General features: G+C 47.6%; 1 protein-coding gene across 3 annotated transcripts in view; it reads right to left on the bottom strand.

Moving 5' to 3' along the window:
• Positions 1-26424, bottom strand: part of Sh3rf3 (SH3 domain containing ring finger 3) — a 307314-nt gene that overhangs the window by 13262 nt on the left and 267628 nt on the right. For all 3 annotated transcript variants that reach the window (XR_007211826.1, XM_048352504.1, XM_048352505.1), the window contains exon 8: positions 22025-22344. Coding sequence is in view for 2 of the 3 variants with exons in the window: in XM_048352504.1 (XP_048208461.1) it covers positions 22025-22344 (320 nt within the window). In the remaining variant the exon portion in view is untranslated. The remainder of the gene's footprint in view (positions 1-22024; positions 22345-26424) is intronic.

Here is a 26424-nt window from a genome sequence, read left to right as displayed (position 1 = left end):
TCCCTACTTGGAGCTTTTAAATATAATTCTGGAAAGCTGATCAGAGAAAGGAAGCAAAGCTAAAATGGAAGGCTTATTTTCCTTCCTTTCTCAAGACCTGGCAGTAGGATTTCAAACAGACCGTGAGTGCACAGGACAACCAACTCTCCCCATCGTGGGGCTCGATCCACCTTGAAACATTAGCAGAGGAGCCCACAGCCGGCTTGATGTTCTCTGCCCTGTAGGACAAGAATGACATTGTATCTGATATGGCTTCAGGCAAACATAGGGGCATAGCGGGGCCTGCATCTTACTTAGTAAGAGAGTTTTGGAGAGTCTCTATGTCTTGTGCTGTGTGAGAACATTTTAGGGCAGGGCTTACTGCACTCCTATAGTTAGTGGTCCTGCCTTGGGTACCTTGACATAAGCTCCTGGTCCCGAGCTATACATGGCACGTGGGGCATTGGGACACAGTTTGGAAAGCACAGTGCTTGTCCTCAGCACAGAGCAAAACCTTGGTGAGGGTTACTTCCCTCCAAAGGAGCAGCTGAGGGAGGGCTGGGATCTTGCGCAGTGGTGTCTTTCACTCTGAATTTCTTTCCTGAAACATTTCCCTATTAAACATGTTCTCTGGCTGGTGGCTTCCCTTCCTGAAGAGAAAGAGCTGCTAGGGTATCAGGTTCAGGTGCTGTCTGGCCATAGCTCCTCACATAAAAGCCTGGGCAGAAGCTGGCCCACATGATCTTGGCATGGCAAAGAATGCCTGAGGTTTCAAGAAGACCTGGGATGTTCAAAAGAAAGGAATAAGGACCAGAGGAAACATGATGTTCTTATCTTTGTTGAGTCTAGCTCCAAGGCAGCAAGTTAAACTTGAAGCTTTTTGATTATTATTTTATATTTGGAAACCTTTCCCGTCAGGGATGGGGAAAGGGTAATTAAAAGCTATGCTCTACTTAAATTTTTATGGAGAAAGGGCATAGCTCTGATCTCCTTGAAAATTCAGTTACTGGAAAAGCAGAGAGGGTTTATAACAATATAAATATGCAGCAGATTTTCAGAGAGGGCAGAAGGATAGAAGATCTCCAATGAATAAAGAGAACGAAGCTAACAAGCCAATTAAAAGAGACAGAAAAACTGCGCTAAGCTATCGGGTATTTTCAACATGAAAGCCTATTTTCAAAAATACTGCTCTGGAAAAAGAGAAAAAAGATGAAAAGGATCAGCTCATAAAATAGTAGGGAACGGGAGGCAGCGGGTAGCAGGTACAAATCTGACTGCTTTCGCTGGCCTCTGGTTTGGCTGGAAGAGATGCCCACTTCATCGCATTGCTTTTTTTTTTTTTAATTTTTTTGCTTTTATCAGGGGCAAAGCTTTTGCTCAGTGAACTCGGAGCCTGTGGCTCTGCACTGAGCACTTTGAACAGGGAGCCCAAAGGGACAGAACAACCAGCAGACATTGGTCCTTCAAAGCAAAGACACAGGCATCATCATCACCATCAGAACAGTTTGCTGGACTCAGAACCAAAGTGGAGGGAAACGATCACTGATCTCCTTCACTTAGGTTCAAAAGAAGACACCTGGGAGCTGGGCCTGGTAGTGGCTCTGGATGATCAATCACGTTCAGCATGAACGTGTGAAGGAGCACCTCAAGTGAAGAGACGTCTCCCCGAGGAACCAGCACCGTACGCAGCTGCATGGCTTTGACCCATGAAGCCCAGGCCATGGCAACGGCTCTGGATCCAGGTGGCACTGGGTGGCCGTGCCATTGAGGAGGTGGCTGATTTTGAACAGACAAGTTACTTATCTCACCTTAGCCTTGGCTCCCCCACGTGGAAAACAAGCTACATGGTTATTGAAATGAAATGATGATACGGGTATCTCTTTTGAGGAACACTCTGTGAGCCAGGTGCAGTTCTAAATCTTGCCAAAATGTTTCCCCATTTCATTCCTTAAAGAAAGTCTACAAGACAAATGGAGGGTCCGACATGGTACACAGTAGACAGACACGGGGTAATTGACTAGAAAGTTGAGTTGCCTGGGTTCGATCTTAAGACTTCTTGAATCCAGATTTTAAATATGAATCTGAGGTCATGCCCTGAGACATATTTAAATAAGACAATGCGTGTAATCCCAGGGGGACACTATGTTAGTCCAGCTCTGGTTGCTATGACAAAGTACCTGAGTAATGTACTTAAAAAGAGATTAATTTAGCTCAGTTTTCGAGGCCAAAAGAGCAGGTGGCCCCATCAGTCGTGTCTCTGGCGAAGGCCTCACAGACACGGTGAGAGGTGGGGAGATAGCGCGTCAACACAGAAAACCGGGACGATTCAGGGACCAGGCTTGCTTTTTCAAAATTCACGGTTGTGGGAGCCAGCCAGGAACTTTGGAAAGCCACACTAGTTCTTCCTGGGGGTGCAACTTCAATGACCTAATCCACTTCCACGAAGCCCCAAGTTTTCAAGGTCACATCATGTAAGCATGGCCACACGGGGTCAAACTTCAGCACATGAGCCTGTGGGTGACACCGCGCCTAAGGCACAGCCGGAAGGAAGGAAGTGGAAGCAGGAAATGAATCCTGCCTGTTCAGACTTTCATCTGAGTCAGTCGATGGATGGACGTGGTGCTTACACAGAATGGTGGTTCTGTGCCAGCCAAAGAGCAGGCTGGCCAGTTACTCCCCCACTTGGTGGTACGGGCAAGCACGTCATTCCCCTGGGTTTGTTCGAGAGAGGTTTTGAGAATAACTTTCTTAGTGTTGCTGGGATGCCACCAAGCAACACCGGCACAGCCAGGATAGCAGTTCCCAGGACAGCCCTGTAGAGATTTCTACCAGAGTCGAGCGATGCACGCCAGAGCCCTCCCACCATGCATCTGGAACCTCGCCTAGCCTTCACTTCCCATTAATACAAGCCTAAGCAGTGGAACTACATACAGCAGATTTGTTTTATTATCTTATTTGTGAAGCTGAGGGTGGAGCCCAGAGCCTTCATGCTAGCAAATGCTCTATCACTAAGCTATCTACCCTGACCAGCCCCAGCCCCAGTCCCAGTATATCTAGTTTAGTTACAAGGATGATGTAGATAGGACTAAAGGGCCAACTATGGTCTACAATCTTCTAGTGTTATGCCTAGATTTCTGGTCCCCAAAGACCACCAAGGAGCTGATACCGATGCAAACGCATGAGAGTCTTTATTGCAAGCTCGTGCCTGGACTCCCAACTGTCACCGACACAGTGGATCTGGATTGAGAGTCCCGACCCTCAGATAGGCAGGGTTTTCATTGTAATTACAACAGGGGCAGGGCATATCCAACTTGGCAAATACTTGATTGGATGACATTTAGCAAGCAAGTCTTGTCCTATTTCTATTGGATATCTACCCTTTCAGTTACCTATTTTGGCTTTGATATCAGGAACTGGCCTCGATATCAGGAATTGACAACAGGTGGTCACGTAGCACTGATGCAGGGGGTTAGTGCAGGGGGTAGAGCAAGTCACAAATGGATTAAGCAAGCCGTTTACAGAAGCAGAATATTGCGGTCAGGCTGAACTAGTAATGACTTCATTTTAACAATTGCGACCATGTTTCCCCATTACCACTAAGCAAGCTTGAGCGGGCTAAAACAATCCAGTACTCAATCATAAGTAAACCAACCCAACAGTTACCATGGCATTTCTACTACTATTATGGTTATTTCTATAGTCTATGACTATGATCATTTTTTACTGCCCGTTACCATGGTTGCTACCCAGGTACAGAGGTGAACAAGTGCGCCCTATATTTTTAAATGTCAAACTACAAGAAACTAGTCTCACAGGTGGGGGTGCAGCCCTCTATCATGGAGTCATCACCAGAATTTAGAAGCTGTTATAATTTTAACACCAAAACTTATATTTAGTTACTCAGGTTCTCAGGTCAGCCCTAACACTAGAACCCTCTAGTGTTGAGCACAGTCACTAAATTCCCAAAGCAGGCCAGTCTGGATCAGTTACAGAGAATATCTCAGAAGCTCGAAACCAGAGAAAACCCACCATTCCCTGACTAAGGACAGGAATGCTATCAGTGTGCTGGTGAAAGGCCCTGGTATCTTCCAGCTGTCAGCAGACACAGTGAATATGGTGACAGGGGGCTGTCTGCAGCCACAGTCCTACAGAGAGAAGTGAGGCATGTCTATAAAAAGCTCTTGACTCCCGGACCCAGTGTTTTCAAGGGATTTGCGTTCCCGTCACCTTCTCCATTTCTCTGGTTTCCTCTCTGTGAGGGCTGCTTCCTGACTTTGTGATCAGCTGTCTATGACCTTTGCCAGCACTGGGGTGAACATGCTCTTCACACCCCCTGGCTTTTTACCCTCCTGCTGGTGTTTCCCTACCTGAAGCCACAAGGCAGGTGTGGCTCTTCAGTCCCTCTTCTACATTAAGACTATCCCCAACTCAGCCTCTCAGATGAGCGTTAGGTCCTGCCTCTGCAACTTCATCCAGTCTTTGAAGATGAAAACCACACCAGCAAAGCTACCAGAAATATACCCTATTTTTTTTTTTTTTGCCAGTCCTGGGCCTTGGACTCAGGGCCTGAGCACTGTCCCTGGTTTCCTTTTGCTCAAGGCTAGCACTCTGCCACTTGAGCCACAGCACCACTTCTGGTGCTGGAGAATCGAACTCAGGGCTTCATGTATACAAGGCAAGCAAGCTCTCTTGCCACTAGGCCATATTCCCAGACCCAGAAATATACCCTAAAGGGTCTCCTTCTGCTCAGCCTTAGCTAGAGAGAGGTGAAATGTCCTTCATCCCTGTCCCACACGAGTGTCTAGCACCCAGGGAATCAGGGGCAGAGAAGAGGAGGGAGGCCAGGAGCCGGGAGCCTATGTTCTACGTGGCTTTCACGTCCTGGCACTGCACAGAGGACGGTAGTCTGTCCTCTTTCACCTCCGGTGGCACGGTCTGAGAGGCGGTTGTTGGGTGCCCCACTGGGATCTGCTCTAGGTGGGGCACAAGTGATTCTAACACCCACTTCCCTAAGACCTTGGATCTCTGCCCTCATGAACTGGGTTGTAGTACACAAAACACTTAAGACTTCAAGTTAAGCAGGGTCCTATCACCTCAAAGTCCAAGAGGTTGTGCTCCCTCTAGTTCACAGCACCGGGTTCTCAGGTTCCCCGTGAGCCTCCAACAGGAGACTGTGAAGAGACTGGTGCTGAGGGATCAGGAGCCTTAGGGGAAAATGGAGGCAGCCCTTCCCCCAGGACTCTGAAGACCTGATCCAGAAGGGAAATTTTGCTCCCCAGTCCTGCACCCTCCAACCTAACCACGTCCCTTTTTGCCCCGCAGGAAGTAAGGGCCAACCCATAGAAGCCCGTGGAACCTCACTGGTGTCTCGGTTTCCCCTGCCACAGGGTACTTGTCACACAGATCAAACACATGCATGCATGTAAAGCACGGGACACCTGAGAGAGGCCATGCGCATCTGCCCTCACCACGGCCATCACGAGTCACCCCACACAGCTGTAGACCGTGGAGAGTCGGATACAGGGCTCTCCTTGCAAAGTCTCTGAGCAAGGGGCATGGGGCCACGACTCCATCTTTGCTTTTGACTCTGTTGGAAAATGGTCTGGATATGGTGCTTTCCTCTAGGACGATGGCCCTGAGCCCACAGGGAAGGGTGAAGCTACAGCTGCCGTGGGCTGTGGAGGCAAATGGCCTCGGGGCACGTTGTTATTTGTACACAGCGAGACACATAAGGATTGTCAGTGAACCTGGAGCAGGAGTGGGTGCTCTACGGTGGCCTATTCCATGACCACAAGCGTGCCAGGTGGTTAAATGTCAAGGACCTCTGTGGCCTTCTGTGCAAGGGCTCACCGGCACTAAGGCAGGGTCGGGAGTCTGGGCAGCCTCAGGGATAACGGAGTTGAGAGTGAAGTCAATCTATGGCTGCCAGTGGGTTCTCAAGGCAGTTCATGCCCCATCTCTGACATTAAAAACGATTAATTCGTTTTTAAAGTGACAGGCTCTGCTGGGATGGGAAGCAGTGACTGGGGTTCTTGCTTGGAGGCCCGGGCTAGCTAGCTCCATGTGTGGGCATCCTGAGCACGGCCAAGCCTCTCATGTCAGCGAGAACCCGAGAGCGAGACTCCTGAAGGACAACAGATGCACTCGGACTGATATTTGAACATTATTAACAAGCACTGAACCACAGGGAGAACTGTTGGACTGTTTGAATAGAAAATGAGATGGTCAAGGAAACAGAGAGGCATCAGAGAGCAAAGAGAAGACTGAAAATGTGTCAGACTAGATTTTCTAAATAAAGCCCCATGGTACCTTCCCACCCATCCTCCAACATACAGAGAGCCTGGGTGCTCCCCCCAGCACGTGCGCCAGGCCTTCGCCACCGCTTGGAAGTCGGCCATGCGACAGGCCAGGCTCGGCCCAGCCACACTCCCTCCCGGAAGCCAGGTGCCCTGTCACGAGGAAGCCCAAGCGCCTCTCCTGGGAGGCCATAGGCGCTGGCACATAGCATAGGTGAGGTTTTAGCCAAACGCCAGAATCAGCTGCCAAAAACATGAGAATGAGCCCCTGGGCAGCCCCAGTGCAGACACAAAGCATCCTCGTCCATCAAGTGCTCTCAGCCGAGGCCCGGAGAGATGAGAGGAGTAAAGAGCGCCTCCGGCCTGCTCTGCCCACATGCGGAACTCGCAGAAGCCAGGCGTGCAGCGCGGCCGCCCGGCTTGGGAACCACCGGCTTTGCAGTCATTTCTTACACAGCAAGAGTAATTGAAGCCGATTTCTTCCCCGCTTCTTATGAAATACCACAGTAGGCCTGTAAGGAGAGGTCGCTGATCACATCACCCTCGTATATGAAGATTTTACATTGAGCTTCTCCTCTCCTACAGCCCCAACCACACCTCACTGCACTGTTACTAAACAAGGATGACGCGGCAACGTGAAAATCCATGTTTACAGAAGGAAACATGTGTAACCGAAGGCCAACAGGCATCCAGAAAAAATAGACGAGCATTGCGCAAGCAAGGATGCCAAGAATGAAATCCAGTGAAGACTTCTAGATAACTTGGTAAATCAAATGGAATAGTGGGGTTGTAAAACCCAACACAACAACATTTCACCTTGATGGGACAGTTAGAAATTAGAGGACCTTGCTTTGATGGTAAGACATAACTGGGAATTGGGGTACAAGGATTTTTACTCAAAGGGCTCATATTTCGGACAGCCCAGGGATTCCACACCATATAATTTTGAATGTATCGTGGAGACAACTAGATGGTTTCATGGGAAATGAGAAAAGAATGAAAAATATAGCAATGGGAAGTGTGTAATTTAACCGTAAAAAGGCACTTAAATCATTTGCCTGGGAAGCGGCCTTCGAGGAGGCAGTTCAGCTTCCCCCCTCTGGGGATGCAGCCCTGGGTGGCCCTTTCCTCACCGCGGTGGTGAACAGCCCATCTCCCCAGGGCGCTCAGCCTGGTGGCCTCTCTAGTAATGCATCACCACTAGGGGGCAGGGAACAAGACAGACGTGAGAGACTACAGGGGAAGTTTCCTCTTTGGTGGTCCACAGGAGGGCATGAGCAGCAGTCACCTTGCACTTCATCTGCTTAGCGCCCCTCTCAAGCGTGCTGGTGTTGGGAAGTGGGTGATCACGTAAAGCTGCAGAGTCCACACGAATGGGATCAGTGCCATTGATAAAGAGAATCCGCCATCTTGCGAGGGCTCAGTTAGAAGGCCATGTCACTTTCTGCCCTATGGGAAATAAACAGCAGGCCACATAGGCCAGTGGAACCTCACTCATTTCTGGCAGCCCTGAATCTTGGAGAACCCCTGTTCTAATCTCCCCATCCAATCCTGATGTCCCGGAAAGGAACATTTTATGGTATAAACGACAGAAACAAAAACTGGCTGGTGGGTCAGCTGTACCTCAGCTGCCAGCCTCCTATTTCTCCTAATTCTGAAGGAGTGGAGCTACTGCAGTACTGAGTTCTGAAAAGCTCTTGGAGAGGGCAGAAGGTTGGCTGTCACTCGATGCAGCTGTGCGGAGGAGAGGGTTTGCTGAGCAGACAGGATGATGTAGGGCCCTTTGGCATGAATGAGTTACATGGAAAGAGCACGCTGGGGCGGCTTTGAAAGGTGGCTGTGCTCGCCCTTCAAGTGAATGTCAGCCCTGATACCCTCCCCATACATATACTGGAGAGCTGGAACCCTCAGGTGCGCAGAGCCTACCCTGTTTCCCATGACAGCATCGAGTATTTGTGATACTTTGGAGCAAGGTCAGCTTGCACCACCTAGGTCTAGATGACTGCGTCTAGGCTGGTCTAATCAAGGATGACCCTTGCATCTGTGGTTCATGACTTCTATTGCTATTATGCCCATAATCCCAGTGCTGGGCCACTCCGGCCTTGCATGTGTTACCACATCTTCTTAGGGGGCCCCATGTTGCTCATGATTCCCGTCATGTTGCCATGTGTTCTGTCAGTGGCATACTCCAATGCCCAGCTCTGTAGAGGAGGGACTAGCTTGCTCTCGCAGCCCACTCAGCTCACAGAAAACTTTTCTCACACAACCCAACTATCAACCATCAGACTCAGAACCTGTGCCTTTCCCTCTACCTTCTAAGAACAACTGGATTCACTTCCTCAGACAGCACAGATGGCTTGGTCTGATTATGCACGTGTGTGTGCCCTTCTGTACCTATGGCTGAGTTTCCCTGGCACCTGTGTCTTGGGGGAGAGGGAGGCTGCCTCCTGCTCAAGTCCCACTCCAGAAGCTACAGAAGTTGACAAGGCCAAACAGAGACCAAATCCATGCCTGATGACACTGGTCTCCAGCACTGTAGAGACCAGCATGATGTCTCCTTGAATTTTTGCTCCTTTGGGGCAGATGGCTGGAAGAGTAAAGGCATGAGAGAACGAACAGCAGACACCTCATGGAAGGACTATGCTAGGCTCTGGTAGTGGTGATAGCCAGGCGCTCAAGGGCTTCAATCAGGTTGTCTGAATGGGAGGAGCTAACCTGGGGGCAGGCAGACTAGTCCTCAGGCTACAGCAGGTTACAGTGTAGACTCTACTTCCTCTACCTAGTCTTCCTTAGTCCCTCGCCTCAGCCCCGTTCAGTTTTTAGGCCTCTTTGGATTAGCATTTAGGAAAAGCTCATTTCTCCTTCTCCATTGCTCTTGGTCACATGGCTCGGGTCCTGTTTACAGCCACTATCCCTTTCTGAAAATGAGATGGAACACTCTAGCAACAGACTTTTTTTTTTTTGTCATCGGTCATGGGGTTTGAACTCAGGGCGTGGGTGCTGTTCTTGAGCTCTTTTGCTCAAGGCTAGTGAGTGCACTTGAGCCACGACTCCACTCCAGGATTTTTTTTTTTGCGCAATTAATTAAAAAGTCTTAAGCCTGTTTCTCCCTGGGCTGGCTTTTCACCACGATCCTCAGATTTCAGTCTCCTGAGGAGCTAGGATTATAGGCATGAGCCACCAGTGCCCAGCTTCCTATTTTATTGATAGGGTTTTTTTCTTTTTGTTATTGTTAATATCCTACTGTGTCTCATATATAAGCTTCAGCAGAGGCATGTGTGAATGAGTAGGAAGATATGCTTCAGTACTCTATGTAGCTTCAAGCACCACAAAATGTCTTAGAACTTACCTGTGGATGGAAAGATTGTTCTGCCATCTGTATTTGCTACTTTTACTGGACCCACAACGAACTATGAAGTCCTCATATCTCATAGCCAAGGCCAAGGGCTGATAGGACTTTGGCTAGGTCCAGATTCTGATGTCAATCTGCATTTGTTCAGCTGCCCATGGTACTGACTAGGTTCTTGCTTAGGCAGGGCCCAAAGCCAGTGCCAAGTTCTCAGAGATTTCCTAGGCATGACACAGAGACCAGTCCGGAGCTGACAGAACTCATCGCCCAGGCACAGAGCTATCTTCCCTTCTTTCCCTTTCACTTCTCCCTTACATGGAAAACCTCTCACACAGAGTTCAATGTTCATTAGGTTTAATACTGGTAAGTGTGGGAAGATTAAAATTGAGGTTTCAGTTCTTTACAAATTCTTCTGAGCTCAGCACTGAGAAGTAGAAACAACATCTGACCTTGTCCTCTCTCCGGCACCACCCCAATGGCATTATCTTGCTAGTAAGGTAGAAAGAGTCCTGCTAACCAATGAGAATGTACAGCATAACACTAGTTTCTTCACAGTTGTTTAGTAGGCCGATAGGCAAGCTGAGCAGAGATACGAAGGCTGAGCACCCTGCTGGCTCCATGACGTGTGTGTGGCATTAGGATAACTTTGCCTTGTGTTTGCCTCTGCAGTCAGCCTCTGACTTGTTCTCGAGAGCACAAATGCAACACTTTCATAAGTTGTTAGCATAAATGGCAACATCTCTCCAATGTGGATCCTTGTGAAGGATTTCTGGAATGGAACAAGAATGACTGAGGAGTCTATGGAGCCAGGTGTGCCAAGCCTATCTATTTATTGGACTTCAAAAAAGAATAACTAAATGGGTAGAAATCATTTCCTTAAGCAAAAAGGCAGAAGCAGTTCAGATAAATAAATATACACACATATATGTATATATATACACATATGTATACATACACATGTACATATATGTATACATACATATAGTCATACATGTGTATACACACACACATATATGAGTAGCAACTGCGCACAGGACCAGGGTTTCTGAAGCAGCACTTATGAATCAAGCCTATTATTTCTATTAGTGTTTATTGCTGGCTCACAACATGTTAGGCATTTCCAAGCAGCCTGGTGGCTCTGCAGGATGAGGTAGATTTTCTTCCCATCTGTGTAGTTTTCAAGGCAGAAAATGGATGCACGCCCAGCCCTGGACCATCTCAAAGGTGCAGGCGAGGACAGTCTAGTCCTGCTACCGCTCTTGTATGAAAATCTATCCCTGCCAGGCAGCACCTCCATGAATAACTGCTCAGATTTGGTCTTTGTCCCTGAACTATCTTCACCTGGCAACTGCTCTTATATTTTTCTAAGCACCCCAGTGTGAGGTCAATTGTGGTTATTATGGTTGCATTGAAATGTTTAGAGAAGGATAGGAATTGGAAAGAAACTGATATGCTGGGTCCAGGTATGCATGGTCCAAATGTTCCAGAGCCAGCCCAGTCTGCCCTGAGTTACCAATACAGCCCTGTGGACAGTGTCATATCTTTCCAAACAAATCACACGGACGAGCCATCCACGTAGGTCCTGCCTCTGCAGAGTGGCCCAGTGACTACCATCAGGTGGCTAGATAGTCCTAGCAAAGGTGAATGAGAAAGAAGTGCCCCGTGTAGAAGAGCAGGCTGAGTAGCTTTCCTCCTGCGATTAAACTCTTGAGTCTTAGGGAACAGGGTGACTTCTCAGCCTTCTACTGCTGACCATCTCTCCTACACATCTATGTCTTTTGTACCGTTCCTCCTCCAGCACAGGCCACACCAGGTAAGGCTGTAGGCTCTTCGCACTTGCTCTGTGCCATGGCATTCCATACACAACACTCTACAGAGCTCAGGTAACCGCCCACCCCACCTAGATAAACGCATCCAGCTCTGGACCCGGCACACGGAACCAGGGCTCATCCTAAGTAGGCACCCCATAAACACTACTGAGTCCATGAATAAAAAATGGACAATTAGCAGATGGCCTCTGCAACAAAGATAGGCGGTGCCTCCCTGGGTTTGCCATAATAAAAGATGAATTCTGAGGAAGCCTAGAGTGAAAATGTGCTTGTTGAGATTTGCCTCCATCCAGAAACCCCCTGGAGAAGCTGATCTTATAGATGGGATATGAGATCCCATATATATATGCTCACAGTCACCTGTCAGAACTGCAGCTCTGGGGATCTTCTCCAGCCCTGTCATTTCCAAAGTCATCCCCTTGTCCTTTGGTGGTGAGGGCCCTCTGGACAAACTGTGGAACATGGCCCTGCCACCACAGATGGGGAAGTGAGAAGAGAAATGTTTGTGGTTGAGAACACAAATGGGTTTCAGTAACTAGAACTGTTCTGTGATTGCCCCAGTTGGGCAAGCTCAACCATGGCCTCCAACATACCAAGTTCTTCCACATAATTGGATATTGTACACCTGCTGCAGGCTCAGTGTGCCACTTGCACATTCCTGGACCATGCATCAAGCACCCTTCCAGTCCAGCTGTACATCCTTTCTTTATAAAAGCACAACTGACGCTGCCTGTTATCATCGTAACAACACCTGGCCCTAAACTTCATACTAAGCTGCTGGTGGAATCAGGACTTTCAGGACAAAATGACCATATCCAGGCCTTTCTTCTAGAGAGAGGGGAGTTCTTTGGTATATCAAAGACATACTGATCAGGCTTTTCAGCACATTCAGAGAATAGCAGCCTTACATTTGCTTGTGACTTGGAGCTTTTGGATTTTGTTCTTAATAAGAAACACAGAAAACCAGCACTGAGGTATAACTGAGCCATGCTGGCCTTGTTCCCAACAGCCTGCTGGGAGGTTACACACAAAGGACACTCTATTAGTTTCAGGCAGATGAAGTTTCACGCACTGATGAAATTAGGCCACAGAGGACCATTCCTTGGCACACAGTAATGTGGCTCTCACACAACTAGCTTTACCACCAAGTCCTCTAGCCAAAAAGCAGCAGGTTTGTGCATAGAAAAGGTAGTTCTTGTTTCAAAACAGAATGTAGGTGGGCACCGGTGGCTCATGCTAGTCAGGAGGCTGAGATCTGAGCATCATGGTTTGAAGCCAGCCCAGGTAGAAATGTCTGTGAGACTCAGATCTCCAGTTAGCCAGCAAAAAAAAAAAAAAATCCAAAAGTAGAGATGGCTCAAGTGGTAGAGCACTAGCCTTGAGTAAAAACGTCAAGTGAGGCCCTGAGTTCAAGCCCAAGGAAGGAAGGAAGGAAGGAAGGAAGGAAAGGAGAAAGAGAGGGGGAGGGAGGGAAGAAAAGTCTTAACTATTTGTTCACCCCTGACAAGTTCTGACATAGGCGTAACTCAAGCAGTAGCCTCACAATTGAGATTCCTGCCGTACTCAACATTGCTTATGTGTCCTAAAGGCTTCTCCATGCATTTTCTTACCTCTAAGAACCAGTGATCTGTCATTATAAATTACTTTATATTTTCTACAATTTTGTCTTAGTGGATTCATCCAGTATATATTTGTTTTCAGTCTGGCTTTGGGAATAATCTTGTGATTTTTCTCTGTCTTTGATGTTATCGGTAGCTGTTTCTTTTTACTGCTGAGTAGTGTTCCACTGTATGGACTCACTACACTTTGTCCATTCATCAGAGGACTGACAGGCTGTATCCACGTTGGAGTCGTCACAAAGTAGGCTGTGGTGAACACTCATGTGTTCGTGTTTTCATTCTTAGGCAACTATGAGAGAGTAGAATAGCAGTCATAGGTGGTTTGTTTAACTTCTCAGAAATCTACTATTTTCCCAAGTGGTTGCACTGTTTTATATTTCCATTAGCAATGCTGAGAGTCCTCATATGAGTCCTTTAAATATTAAAAAAGAATAAAAGAGGTCCTCTACAAAAGAACTGCCACTCTCAGAACTCTTAGAAGGAAAAATTTGCTAAAGGACAAGTGGGTCAGCTGGGAGGAATATGCATCTATGAATGTGAATCCGTGCATGTAAATGTGCACCTACCTGTGTACACCTGTGCATGTTGTATCTGGATGTATATGTGTGTTCATGTGTGCATGAGCATGCGTATGCAGGTGAATGTGCATAATATGTGTGCATGTGGGTGTGTAAACTTTAGATTTTGAGTCCACAAGATGATTCTTTTAACAACAGTTCAGTGCCTCCCCCAAAACAGACTCCTTGAGTAGTGAGCTGACTGTCCCTGTACAGGTATTTTGGCAGAACTTACATGGTGTCCTGTAGACACGATGCAGACAGGATTGTTGGGTAGGGTGGTGGGCCAGTGTATCTTCCTGTGTACACGACCTCTGCCTTCTGGCAGTGCTGAGCCCCATGAACACGAGCTGTGTGCCAGAGGGTATCTGCATCTTCGCCCCGTCATCTTTGCTGGGAGCTTCTTGAAGACTTCCTAAAGGAGTCTTCATCTGTGCACTTCCTGACACATCAGTCTCACTTGAAGCCCTGGGACCTGAAATGAACCCGTTTCCAGCCCTCTGAGCCTAGCTGAGAACTAGAGTTTGGGCTGGAAATAAGCCATCCATGTTGAAAAATGGACAACTCCTGGCATCCCTCCCCGACACTGGGGGTGTCCTTCTCGATGATCTTAGTACTTCCTTAATATGAACATCAGAAGCCGTGTCTCTCTACTGTGTCAAGTGACTTCAATGGCTCGATTACAGCGGAAGCAACTGTGAATACCCTTTCCTGTAAGCCTTGCGAAACTGACAGCTTCTTCCCCAGTCGCTTCCAAAATACCGAGAGTTGCCAAGTTGCACAATAATCAGAAATTCGACATGATCCACGCTTCCTCCCACCCCAAAAGGCCCCAGTGAGAACTCTTTACCATGACTGTGAGTCACAGTATGTGAGAGGCCCCAGTATCACTGGCCGGCTACATGTTCCTTCTTCCATGAAGGCTAGCCTTACCGTTGGGCTTGTGGACATCCTAGGATGTGTCAGGGTGAAGTGGTGGCACTAAACTGCCAAAGACAAGATGACAGACAGCCAAGTCAAACCACAAATCCAATCAGGACAATATGACACACACGGATTCATGCTGTTGGCAAGTTGGTTATGGCATTTTCATGGGAAAGAGAATGTCCAAATTTCTACCTGATCTGTGTAAACAGAATTCTAAGGAACAGAATTCGAACCAAATTCATAAAAGCAGAGGCTCAGTCAATTTCAGAGGAGCCAGTTTTTAGACTGACATTTCAAATGAAGTCGTCTAAGGAAGGACCCCAGGATCATGCCCCAAATTTATACTGTTAATCCTCCCATGTTAACTATGCACTTGGGAGAGGGGAGGAAAATCAGAATTTTCAATGACTGCTAGGCATGCAGAAGCGACATGGGAAGTAATGCCTATGGTTCCCTCTCCTGCTACATGACCTTCCTTCCCCCCACCCACACCTATGGCACCTGGGGAAGTTCCTTCTGACCACAGAGGAAGGAAAGACAGAGGCCTGGCCTACTGATCTAGACACTGTAGAGACACCACTCAGGAGTGGGCAGCTGCCTTTCCTGGACCGTCCTGAGGACAGTGGTCCAGGGAAAGCCTCCAGATGGGAAGAATTCTGGGCAGTGCTCCTGGCTGTGTGCTCTGCTTGGAAGGGCAATGGCTAGATGTGCAACTCTCTGATCAGAGGGCTGCAGTCAATGAGTCAATCAGAGACTTGGCAGTAAGTGGGGAACTGTGGACAGGGAAGTTTGGAATATGATATGTGGATAGCAGATACTTGTGGCCTATATAAGTTCTCAGCCAGCACTTTCATAATGAAGTGGATGGGATCACCTATTCTATCCAGCTCCAGCAGAGGCCCTGGTGGCAGGCAAGGAGGCTGTGCCTGGGTTGGGCAACAAGAGCTTCTACTCGCCACGGTTGCCCTGGCTGTGGCCAAGCAGAGGGCCCAACATGTCAGCATGAGAAATCAACACTGAGTCCCTGACAAGGCATCATTCTCTGGGGTGACCAGCCAGTAACCCAGTGGCAGGAAGACTGCATTGGACCCCTCCTATGCCATGGGAGGAGCCATGTTTTGTCACTGGATAGACATCTACTCTGGACAGGTATTTGCCTTTCCTACATAACATGCCTCTGCCCAAACTGCCATCCGTGGACCCTTAATGTCTTCTCCAGCACATGGTATACACACACGTGGTTGTTGCCCAAGGAACTCACTCCACAGTCAAAGATGTGACTTCAGTTCAGCTGGACTGAAAGAATGCCAGGGCAGTACTGCTCCCTGCAAAGATGAAGCAGCATTCTCCAGACTATTGCCCATGCTCAGAATGGACCTAATACATAATGCCGTGCCTCCCCTAGCTAGCACTGTGGGTCTAATTAGGGGTTGAAATGGGCATGGCACAACATTAGCTTCTTGTTTCCACAGTGCCACACTCTGCTTGAGGGCTGAGTGTCAAGAGGAAAATGTCTTCCCCCAAGGTCTACAGCTCCACTAGACTGCCAGTTCAGACTGCTTTAGCCACTTGGGGACTAGGTCTAGGAAGGAATGACGACGATGGCTGGCAAAACTGGTTCCAAGTGCCAAGGGGAAATTGAAAGATATTCCTCAGTACAGAGTGGCTGGCAAGCTGGTCATCTCTCATGATTACAATGCCCTGTGATGTCATCAGCAGGGAATGACAACAACCCTATGTAGGTAGACTCTGGAATGATGTTACAGGTCATCCCACCCCCACAGACAACAAACTATGACCAGCTGAGGTGCTTCCTGAAGGCAGGGAAAACACGATGACAATAGAAGGTGGCTGTATGTTCAGATATGAGGACTGTATCAGCACGAGTATTTCCTTCCTCATTTGGTATTGGTGTGTGTGCACGTGCGCGCGTACATTAAGCAATATATTTCAACGTTTTCCCTCTCTTATCCCCCTTTCATGTAATATTCGACTTGAACTCATAGATATTGAGTAATATTAATATGACATCATAGTATTTTGGTTACAGGAAGCCAAAGGGTAGAGGAAGCATACATAACGAACAGCAGGTGCATCTGTGACTGTTGCTTGTACGTCCCTGCTGCAAGCTGGGCCTCTCTGCTGCTGTGACAAGCATTCTGCCCCCTTCAACTAATCCCGTTTCCCAAGATCTGAGTGATTAGCTCATGCCATGCACGTGAGCATGACTAGTGCTTCCCTGTCAAGTTGAGTCCCATGTGGATCTGAGGTCTCACACCTTGATTCTGTAAATCCAAACACTCCAGAACTGCCATAGCCAGAACACTAGAGCGCTGACAGCCCATATGTAACACAGGAGCTGAGAAACCAGAGCCTTCGTGCTGGCTCTGCTATTGATGCTGAGTGATCCTAGGCAAGTCTCTCAGTGTTTCTCAACCTCAAGAGCATCATAGAAAACCTGGAATGCAATGAAGAGATCCTAGAGGCTCTCTCTGCATTCAGTATTCTATAATTCTGTGAAACTGAAAGAGTCATAACCATTAGTGGAAAACTTTCTCCTGGCCCATAAAGTAAAGAATTTCCCAGAAGTCGTGGGAGTGAGCACTTATGAGCAAAAGTTTTTCACCTCTTTGGTCTATATGAAAGATGCTTTATAGGAGCATGGCCCTCTTTAGGGGCTGTGAGAGTGTTCTGCAATAAATTAAAGATTCAGCACACATAACCACAGTGACAGCAATAGCTCCTGCTGCATACTGGGGCCTACCATGTGCTCAGTGTGCAGAACCATTCTAGTCTATCTTATTCTAGCCATGCTCCCAGGACAAATGAAAATATCGCACGAAATCCATTGGTATGGTCATTTTGAAGCCCATAATTTGAAGAATGCCAATGCAGAAGTCCTAAGACAGTGTAAGTGAACAATGACACCAACGGCAACACTAAATAACACTAGATGGCCAGTAGGAGAACTCTGGCAAAGTGGGGCCCGGGAGTATGGCTGCCATAATAGAAAGAGTTGTGACAAAAAGGAGGTCAGACTCATCCTCTGTCCTACTCTTCGGCTGTCCCTCCAGTAGAAGGTTTCCCCTGTGGCTGGGAAGCCTCATGGGTCCTGCACTGACTGGATATTTTCTTGGTGACCTTCTAATCCTGTGCTAGGCCTGTCATACTTTACTATTGAATTTACCAGCTCCCTGGACTGACCCTACCTTTCTTCAGGCTAAGGCGAATCTCCTACCATGGTGAGCTGAGTACTCAAGCTCTGCACATGGAAGTAATCACTACAACTAGTAAACGGCTGGGTGACGTCCGGTTGGGTGTCAGAGCCCTGTCTGCGGTCTTTGGCAGGCACAGCTTGTCTCTTCTTCAGGTGACTTTCCTCCAGGGAAACCACAGTGTTATCTTGGGCCTGGGTGTCTGTGAGGTCTCAAAACTAGAAAACTGTCACCCACGGATTCAACTGGTAGCACTAAATGGTTGTTTCAAGCACAAGATTTACAGTTTAAATGAAAATGAGTAACTTAGAGCCTATAGATCGTCTTCTTAAAATGCCTAGCAAGTTTGATTCTACTTTGTTATTTGTGAGTAGCACAAAGGTTATTCCAAAAATTGTGTTCAGACCCTCCTTCCAAAGGGACAGTACCAATAATATCCACTTGCTGTGACTTCTGAAGACCGTGACTCCACCCCCTACCCCCGCCCCAGTCTCCATACCCTGGGGTCAGCCTCATGCAGCCTCCGCATTCAGCAGTACCTTTCAGATATCTCCTCCAAATGGGCAGACTCAACTATATCCCTCTGAGACCTCTTACTCCACCCAAGTTCATCCTAGGTAGATTCGTCCCCAAGAAGGACAAATCGAGGTCAGTCCAGCTGAACTTGGCTGTTGGAAGTCCCTGGTGGTCTCAACGTTCTGAGAAAATCACTGGGGCAGAGCTATCCCCATTTGTGACCCAGCAGATGTGCCCGGCTTGATCTCCAGTGGCCAGGAGGGCCACCATTGGCCTGCAGGCTGTGGGGGAGAAGTGAGCAGCTCTCAAGGAAAGTAGCTATAGCTGAAAGTGGTGGTCTGGCCACCAAACCATAGACCAGATAGGTGGGAATCTGGGGGAAGCAAGCTAGAGAGATTCATGTACAGGCTGGCAGATACCAGGCTTCAAGGCGAGCTCTGTCTCAGGATAGATGGTAGGAAGAACTTCCGCCCTGTCAGTATACTTGCCCTATGGCAGGATAAATCTCTGCCCTGTCAGCACACTTGGATTTCCCTGAAGGCCTCTGCACCATGCCAAATTAGGCAAGGCTGCCTACATGACACATCCCCTCCCTTGCCCCTTGTATCAAGGCTGAAGGGTCCAATCCCCACTAGTATGACCAAAGAGCCTCCTAGGAGTGGCATGTAGGGGCCTCCACCACCACTGCAGGGACCACTGCACCCAACATAGACTGAGTGGTGAGCTTGGAACGTTTTTATCTATCCCATACCCAAGGATACTGCAGCACGCTCCTTATTTTACCTTGGTGCACACAGCCCCCTCAATCATAACCTTTCCTCTTGCATATGCCTGGAAATCCCTGGTCTGAATTTCATGCATACTATGAAACATCACTGGCCCTGGGGTTCTGCGGGGTCTCAATGCACAGCACACATAGGAACTTACTATCTTTTCCTGAAGAAAAATTCAGCAATGATGACAACCTGGAGAGAGGTGCCACACACTTTAAAAATAATTGCCACATCTACGATGGGGCTACCCAATAGTAGGCATGAGATCAGCCTCTGTATGCTATAGTAAAGTGTGCTTGCTTGTGGTCATGGGCCAACAATAGCCCCCCACGCCAAGTCTCACCCCCCATCCAGCCCTGCCTGGCTCCTCCCCGGCACCTGCTTCTTGCGGATCACAGATTCATTTGCTCCACAGCAATGAACGGACTGTAACCATCTTTGCCTAGGCTCCTCTGCTACAAATGGCAACTGTGGATGCTTTGTACTTTGCTGCAAATGAGGAAGAGCTCACCTGGGAACACAGAAGGGGAAAAGCATTAACAGGTGGTTTTGTAGACCAGTGTGATTTTTGCTTGTTTGTTTGTTTGGAAGGTGAGAATGAAAAAGCACACACAACATGTGGGAGAACCATGTGCTTCTGTCTTGGAGTTTTCTGAACTTCTGTGCACATGGCCCACCTAGCTTCACAGAGTCTAGTTCACCTTTACCTGGGCACTCCACGGCTGCCGCTCAGGTGGAGCCAGCACTCCAGGGCTGCTCAGGGTGCCCGGCCCCAGACTTGCTGGACCACTGGACCATCAGGCCTGGCCACTTCTGCTGACAGGAAGCTTGGGGAAGGTCAGAGGAGGAGAAGGCTGCTTCATGTAGGTGGGGTGCCAAGTGGCCTCCCAGAGAGCATTCCCTGGACTCTACTGCTCCTTGCTGGTGTAGGAGGGTTGTGAGCAGAGGGTAAACCTTGAGGATAAGCAGAATGACTGACAAGTGTCAAGAGACACCCCACTTTGGAGGTCACTGAAGGTGAACGCTATTACTTTGAGGTCAATTCTTCTGCATCTGACTTGTCACAGGCAACGGGCTCAGTAACAGTAGAAACCAGCCGTGCCTATTCATGAACCAGAGAGGGAGGCGTGGCAAAGAACTAGAAATGTCTGCACAACTGGTGTGGCCTCTCTCTCTCTAAAAATGCCCTCTTTGCCTATCTCAGAAGCTTGGGAGATGTCCATGACAAGGAAAGACAATGTCCCCCTCTGCCTCTCAGCATCCTTGATTTTGTCTCAGAAGCTGGGCCCCCAGTGAAAGGGTGACATTCAAGACAGTGATTTTCAAACAGACATGGAGATAAAACACCAAGTAGTCACTGTACTCTCTATCCAGTGGGGTTAATCCCCAGTAATTACAAGCTCCATCAGCAAAGCACAGCTTTTCCAGCCTGTGAAGGCTGCTTCCTCTCCAGAGGCTTGGGCAGAAGAAGCTAGAGGCACCGAGGACACAGTGCCACCCAGAGGTCCTGTGAAGAAAGCCTGCCCATGGCTTGGTACACCCGACTCCCGTTGAGAACTGGGGTGGGCCCTCCTGGGGCCTCCAGAGAGGCAGAGGGTCAGCACCGATCTCATTGAACGTGTCTGACATTCAGAGAGGTGCTCAGGGAAACTTGGGCCAATACGTGAGGTCTGAACTGATTTCACATGGAAAAGCTGTAGAAGAAGAATCCCAGAATATGGAAACCAACAAGGACTAATAGCTGTTCAGAGTGGTTTCCTATCCAGAGCCAACGCAGCTTGGGAACTAGGGAACAGATTACTAAATTTCACAGTATTGTGTATGTGTGTGTGTGTGCATGCACACACGTGTGCACTGACTGTGGCTAAGCATCTTTAGCTCAAGGCTTGCACTCTACCACTTGAGCCACAGCTCCACTTCTGGCTTTTTTTTTGAGTAGTGTATTGGAGATAAGACTCTCACAAACTTTCCTGCCAGGATTGGCTTCAGACAGCGAAGCTCAGATCCCAGGCTTCTGAGTAGCCAGGCTTACAGCCCGGAGCTACTGGCACCTGACAGTTTCACAGTACTTTTGAAGACAATGTGAACAAAGCCTTGAATACCTCATTACAAGTAATTTTTATACAGATTGCATGTGAAAATAAAAATATATATAAAATGATCTCACCTTTTAATTTGACTGTGAATTAATTTTTAAAATATGTGGCTACTAGAAAAAATGAATTATATTTGTCACATATTTCTTGCAGGCAGCACTCGTTGAGAGAAGCAGATTCTAATCACCACTAATCCAGTATCTAGTTAGCTGGCTAATGGAGCCAGCTCATTGACTCCGATTTTGTTAATGAAATCAGCCCAGTTTCTTTCCCCCATAGCTAAAATAAAAACTGAAAATTCTGTCCACATAAACTGTGAGGTTGGTGCCCTCTTGGTCTTTCTCACTGCTTCTTAGGAAACAGGCCTGACCATATGGTTGAATAGGTTGTAGACTGCACAGGGATGACACTACAAATGAAGACAGGTGCTAGTCACACTCATGCACATATAGATCTACGCATTTATTACCGTAGGATCCTGGCATATGGCAATAAGAACCTTATTCTAGCACAATGGTTTCCAATGACTTATGATAATTTTCCAACAAAAGAATTAGGGTGTGTTGAGGAGGGGAACAGCATTTTCTGACTGGCATGAGAACTGTAGGAGGCTTGTTTTGGCACGGGAAGGCCCCTGAGGCTGGCTTTCATTTCTGTCAGATGCCTGGCGCACCTAAGCTTGACCTAGGACAAGACCTCGGTGCCCACACTCAAGTCTTAGTTGTGCAAAACACCACTGGCATCTGTTCCAAAGGGCCACAATAACTTCCCACTAACACACACACACACACACACACACACACACACACACACACACACACACACTGGTCAGCCCAGGGACTAGCGCTATTCTAGGACGGACGCTTACCTTTTCGTTCTTCTTGTCGTCCGGCTTGCACCCTGTGTTGGTGGGGCTGGGTGCAGACAGGCTGCTGACGGGCCCCCCGGCCGCCTCCCCGTTGAGGTTGGCAGCGCTGACGTTGGGAGGGGTGATGGCTGCTGCTGCTGATGTGAGGGGAATAGCCGGCCGGGGGCACAGCTGCATCGGAGGCTGCTGGCTGTGCTGGGGGGACACCATGGAGGGGGGCCTGAGGCTGGAGGCAGACAAGCGGGATGGAGAGTTCTGAGTACGCAGAGGTGACACGGTAGCAGTTGGTCGATCCTGCGCCTGCGCTGAGGGGTGGGGGGCTAGAGAGACAACGGATTGACATGTTAGTGTGAACCAGACTTGGCCTCCACGGCTCCATGTCCTCCCAGGCCTACTCTCAGTGAAGACAAAGTTCCCTCTACATCAAGGACTGCGCTGACATAAATCCTGTTCCTACTTGTGTCCCTGATTGATTTTGGAGGAACTGGCTTCCGACTCCACTCCAGATGAGAACAGCAGTCAATGGAGGACAGTGACCTGTGACCCTGGGCTGGGCTGACCCCAGCAGAGACAGTTCCTCTGTCAAGGGCCCCAGAGTGGCGATTTTTGCATTTTGATGACAAAAGAATTATAGGTCAAATTGTGATTATGATGCACCACGGGAACTTGTGGCATTCCTGTCCTCCGAAGATAAACACAAATTCACACAATATAAAGGATATCCCCAGCCTCCCCTCCCCAGATGTCTTGAACACAGAACGCACTTGTGAATCCTAGCAGTGCTTAGAGAGCAGGGAGCCCCGGCATACCACCATCCTCCATCTGTGAGTTTCCCTTCCTCTCACAGAGTGGAGCAGGAAGAGCTTAGTTCTGATTTAAGGACAATGATTTGAAGTTTTGGGTCTAGTGTTTGAGCCCACCCACCACACAAGACCCCATATTTAATAGGAGGAGCAGGTCAAGTAATTATGCCGATCAATGAAGCCTCTAGGGTCCTTCCATCACCCCATACTCCCTTACTGGGTCATCAGCTTCTTGGATAATTTATGTGCCTCTGCCCTGCAGATGAACTCTCTTTCACCCCAGCCCCAATCAGCCCTGGAATGGAAATAGGACCAGCCAGGCAAGAGCCATTGCACTCAGCCTCAGAAACTCAGTCTTCAGGGCTACTCAAGACTTTTCCTGTCATGGCTCACCCTCACAACTTCAGTGTGGCCACTACGTCCCCTTGCGAATCCAATACAAGCGGTGCGGCTCATGGTTGTTACCCAAGCTGCTCAGGAAGCTGAGATCCAGAGTCACAGTTTCAAGTCAACCACAGGCAGAGAACAAACAGTCTAAGAAATCCCACCTCTAATTAATAAGCAGAATGCTAGGCTGTAGGCATCATTCCAGTAGGAGAATGCTACTTGTAAGCAAGCAAGCCAAATGAACATGAGACCCTGAGTTAAAACACTAGTCCTGGTCCAAAAAAAAAAATAGAAAGAAAATACAATGAGACAAAACAAAATGAAATAATAAGATAAACCAAATGCAGAAGCTGAGATGCCCACCACCATATCATGTCTGTAGCTTTCATCGGCTACCCTACCTTAGCTTCCTGGCAGATCCTCATTTACAACTGGCCTTCCAACCTCAGAGACTGGTACTGACATGCCTGTCCCACAGTCTGAACTTTCCCCTAGAAGCTAGGAGGGATTTTCAAGGGATTCCACTAAGTTTGGGCCCCATCTGCCACCGTCTAATCAAGAGATTGTCTAGAGAACCTGCTCCTCTGCAAGGTTCTACTTCTCACTCTAGCTTTCTTATCTCCTGAGGTCCTTAGTGTCTCTTCAGCATCAGGAGTGTGGGATCCTGGACCATCAATTCACCAACTAAATGCATCCCATGTCTCTAGCATATAGGAAGATGCTCAATAGAGTTTGGAGAACCCAACTTACACACCAGTACACTTTTCACACAATTAAAACTGTGGAGAAGAAAAAGTGCCATGGAGGACAGCTCATTACATGTGTCCTGAAAGAATTAAGGAGTCCCGTGGTCTTCTGTGGGATTTAACTTTGATTTCCCACATCTTGTGTCTCCAGGCTGTATACCCTCCTAGACTACCATCGCGCTAGCAAGCCTATTGGCCTGTGATGCCTAAGCAGACTGCATGTTCTTTGACTCATCAGACCAACAGGTAAAGACTGGCTGGAAGAGCACTATTTCACAGTCTCTTTCCTATTCCCTGGGTTTTCAAGTGTTGGTGGGCATGCGTCAGCTACGCCATGACGCATAGCATCGGTCCACACTCCGTTCTCTATTCTCTCCTTGGTACCTGGGATCATGCTCAACTCTTCCACTGCTGGAGAGATGGCCGTGGTTAGCCCTTTGAGCCTATTTTCTCTCCCATCTGCTCTGTTTCCTAGTTTCAAAAAAATCCTATTATGATTAAGCGGAGCTCCTCAATCCATCTTTAATGTTTATTCTTCCTATTTTCATCTCTGCTTGATGATCTGAATAGATTATTCTGTACAAATGCCTAGTGCTATTAATTCCATCTTCAACTGTGCCCTCTTATAAACTGTTTTCTTCTAAATTTCACCTTGACCTTTTTTTTTCCTATCCACCTCTTTCTGATTCATGGACATCCAACGGTTCCCCTCTCTTCCCCCCAGTGAACCACCACCTCTAGCAACCTGTATTTATTTTTTAGATGGTTATTGTTCAACCTTTTTTTTTTTCTTATAAGGTCTTCAACATATTTATTTTTAGAATCTGCCCCTATCTTTTGTTGATTTCTTGGGCTTACTGGCTGTCTTTAGGTGCTAGTATTTCTCCTGTACTTGGAAATGTTGTATGCTAGCTCCCTCTTGACGCTGTTGCCTCTCATCTCTCCCCTGGGTCTGGAGGTGGATTCTGGGTCTTCTCCTTGGCCTCTGGGTATGCCCTCAGAGCCAAGTCCAGTGCTGTAGCAGTCTGGTTCTCGGGCCAGGGTCATGTTTTGCTCTCCCACACTCCAGGCAGTGGCTGGTAGTAAAAACCTCTGCAAGAGACTGCAGTTTCTAGAATTCATACACCCAGCTGGTCCCCTGCTATCCTTAGAAGTCCATCTACAGGAGACAGACGTCAGCTAACACTGCTAACTCTCCGTCAGAGTCTGGTAGCTTTATTTTTTATTTCTAAGGGAACCTGAATTCGGATTTCCATAATAGAAAACACTAATTTTCATTCTCACCAGCATACAAAGGTCACTTTTCCTGATCTTTTCCTGCATTTGTTATTGTTTTGCTGTTGATAGTTATTTTAGCTAGGGGTGAGATGGAATCTCAGTAACATTCTGATTTGTATTTCCATTATGATTAAAGATACTGAACATTTATTTATTGACTATTTATATTTCTTCCTTTAAGAACTGTTTATTCAATCCATTTGCCTATATAGTAACTGGTTGATTTACTTTTTGGTGTTTCTTTTTGAGAAACTCAATTTCCTTAGTAGATATAGACCTATTAGATATAGACTTATTTTTTGCTGAGTAAGTCTGATAATTTTCGTCTTTTATTTATTTATTTATTTTGCCATTCCTGGGGTTTAAGTTTTTTTTTTTTTTTTTGGCCAGTCCTGGGCCTTGGACTCAGGGCCTGAGCACCGTCCCTGGCTTCTTCCCGCTCAAGGCTAGCACTCTGCCACCTGAGCCACAGCGCCCCTTCTCGCCGTTTTCCATATATGTGGTGCTGGGGAATCGAACCGAGAGCTTCATGTGTAGGAGGCAAGCCCTCTTGCCACTAGGCCAAATTCCCAGCCCCATTCCTGGGGTTTAAACTCAAAGCCTGAGCACTGTCCCTGAGCTTCTTTTGCTCAAGGCTAGCACTCTACCTCTTGAGCCACAGTGTTACTTCCAGCTTTTCTGTTTATGTGGTACTGAGGAATCGAACCCAGGGCTTCATGCATGCTAGACAAGCACTCCATCGCCTAGCCACATTCCAAGCCTAATTCTTGTCTTTAAGGAATATCTTAATATGTCCCTTTCTTTTGATTTGTAGAGTTTATTCACAAGAAACATTTACAGTATGGTAATATCAACATCATTTCCATTATTCCTGGTATTGATAACATGTATACTTTTTCCCTTTTGCTTTGTACATCTTGCTAAAGGTTTGTCAATTTTATTATTGATCATCCCAAAGGTTCCAAAGGACCCTCTTTTGGTCTCTTCAAATTATTCTGCTATTTTCCTGTTTTCTGATTTCTGCACTTATACTTTTATTTTCTCCTCTTGGTCCCTTTGCCCTTACTTATTCTAGTTTCTTCGGGTAAAATGAAAGCCATTGATATCATCTCTTTATTTTCTACTCTAGTGTTCAGTGCTGTAAGTTTCTCCTCAAGGACTGCATTAGCAGCATTCTATGGGTTTT

Source organism: Perognathus longimembris, chromosome 8 (genome assembly GCF_023159225.1).
Source record: "Perognathus longimembris pacificus isolate PPM17 chromosome 8, ASM2315922v1, whole genome shotgun sequence".
Classification (NCBI taxonomy): domain Eukaryota; kingdom Metazoa; phylum Chordata; class Mammalia; order Rodentia; family Heteromyidae; genus Perognathus; species Perognathus longimembris.
This window is presented reverse-complemented; position numbering and strand designations above follow the sequence as displayed.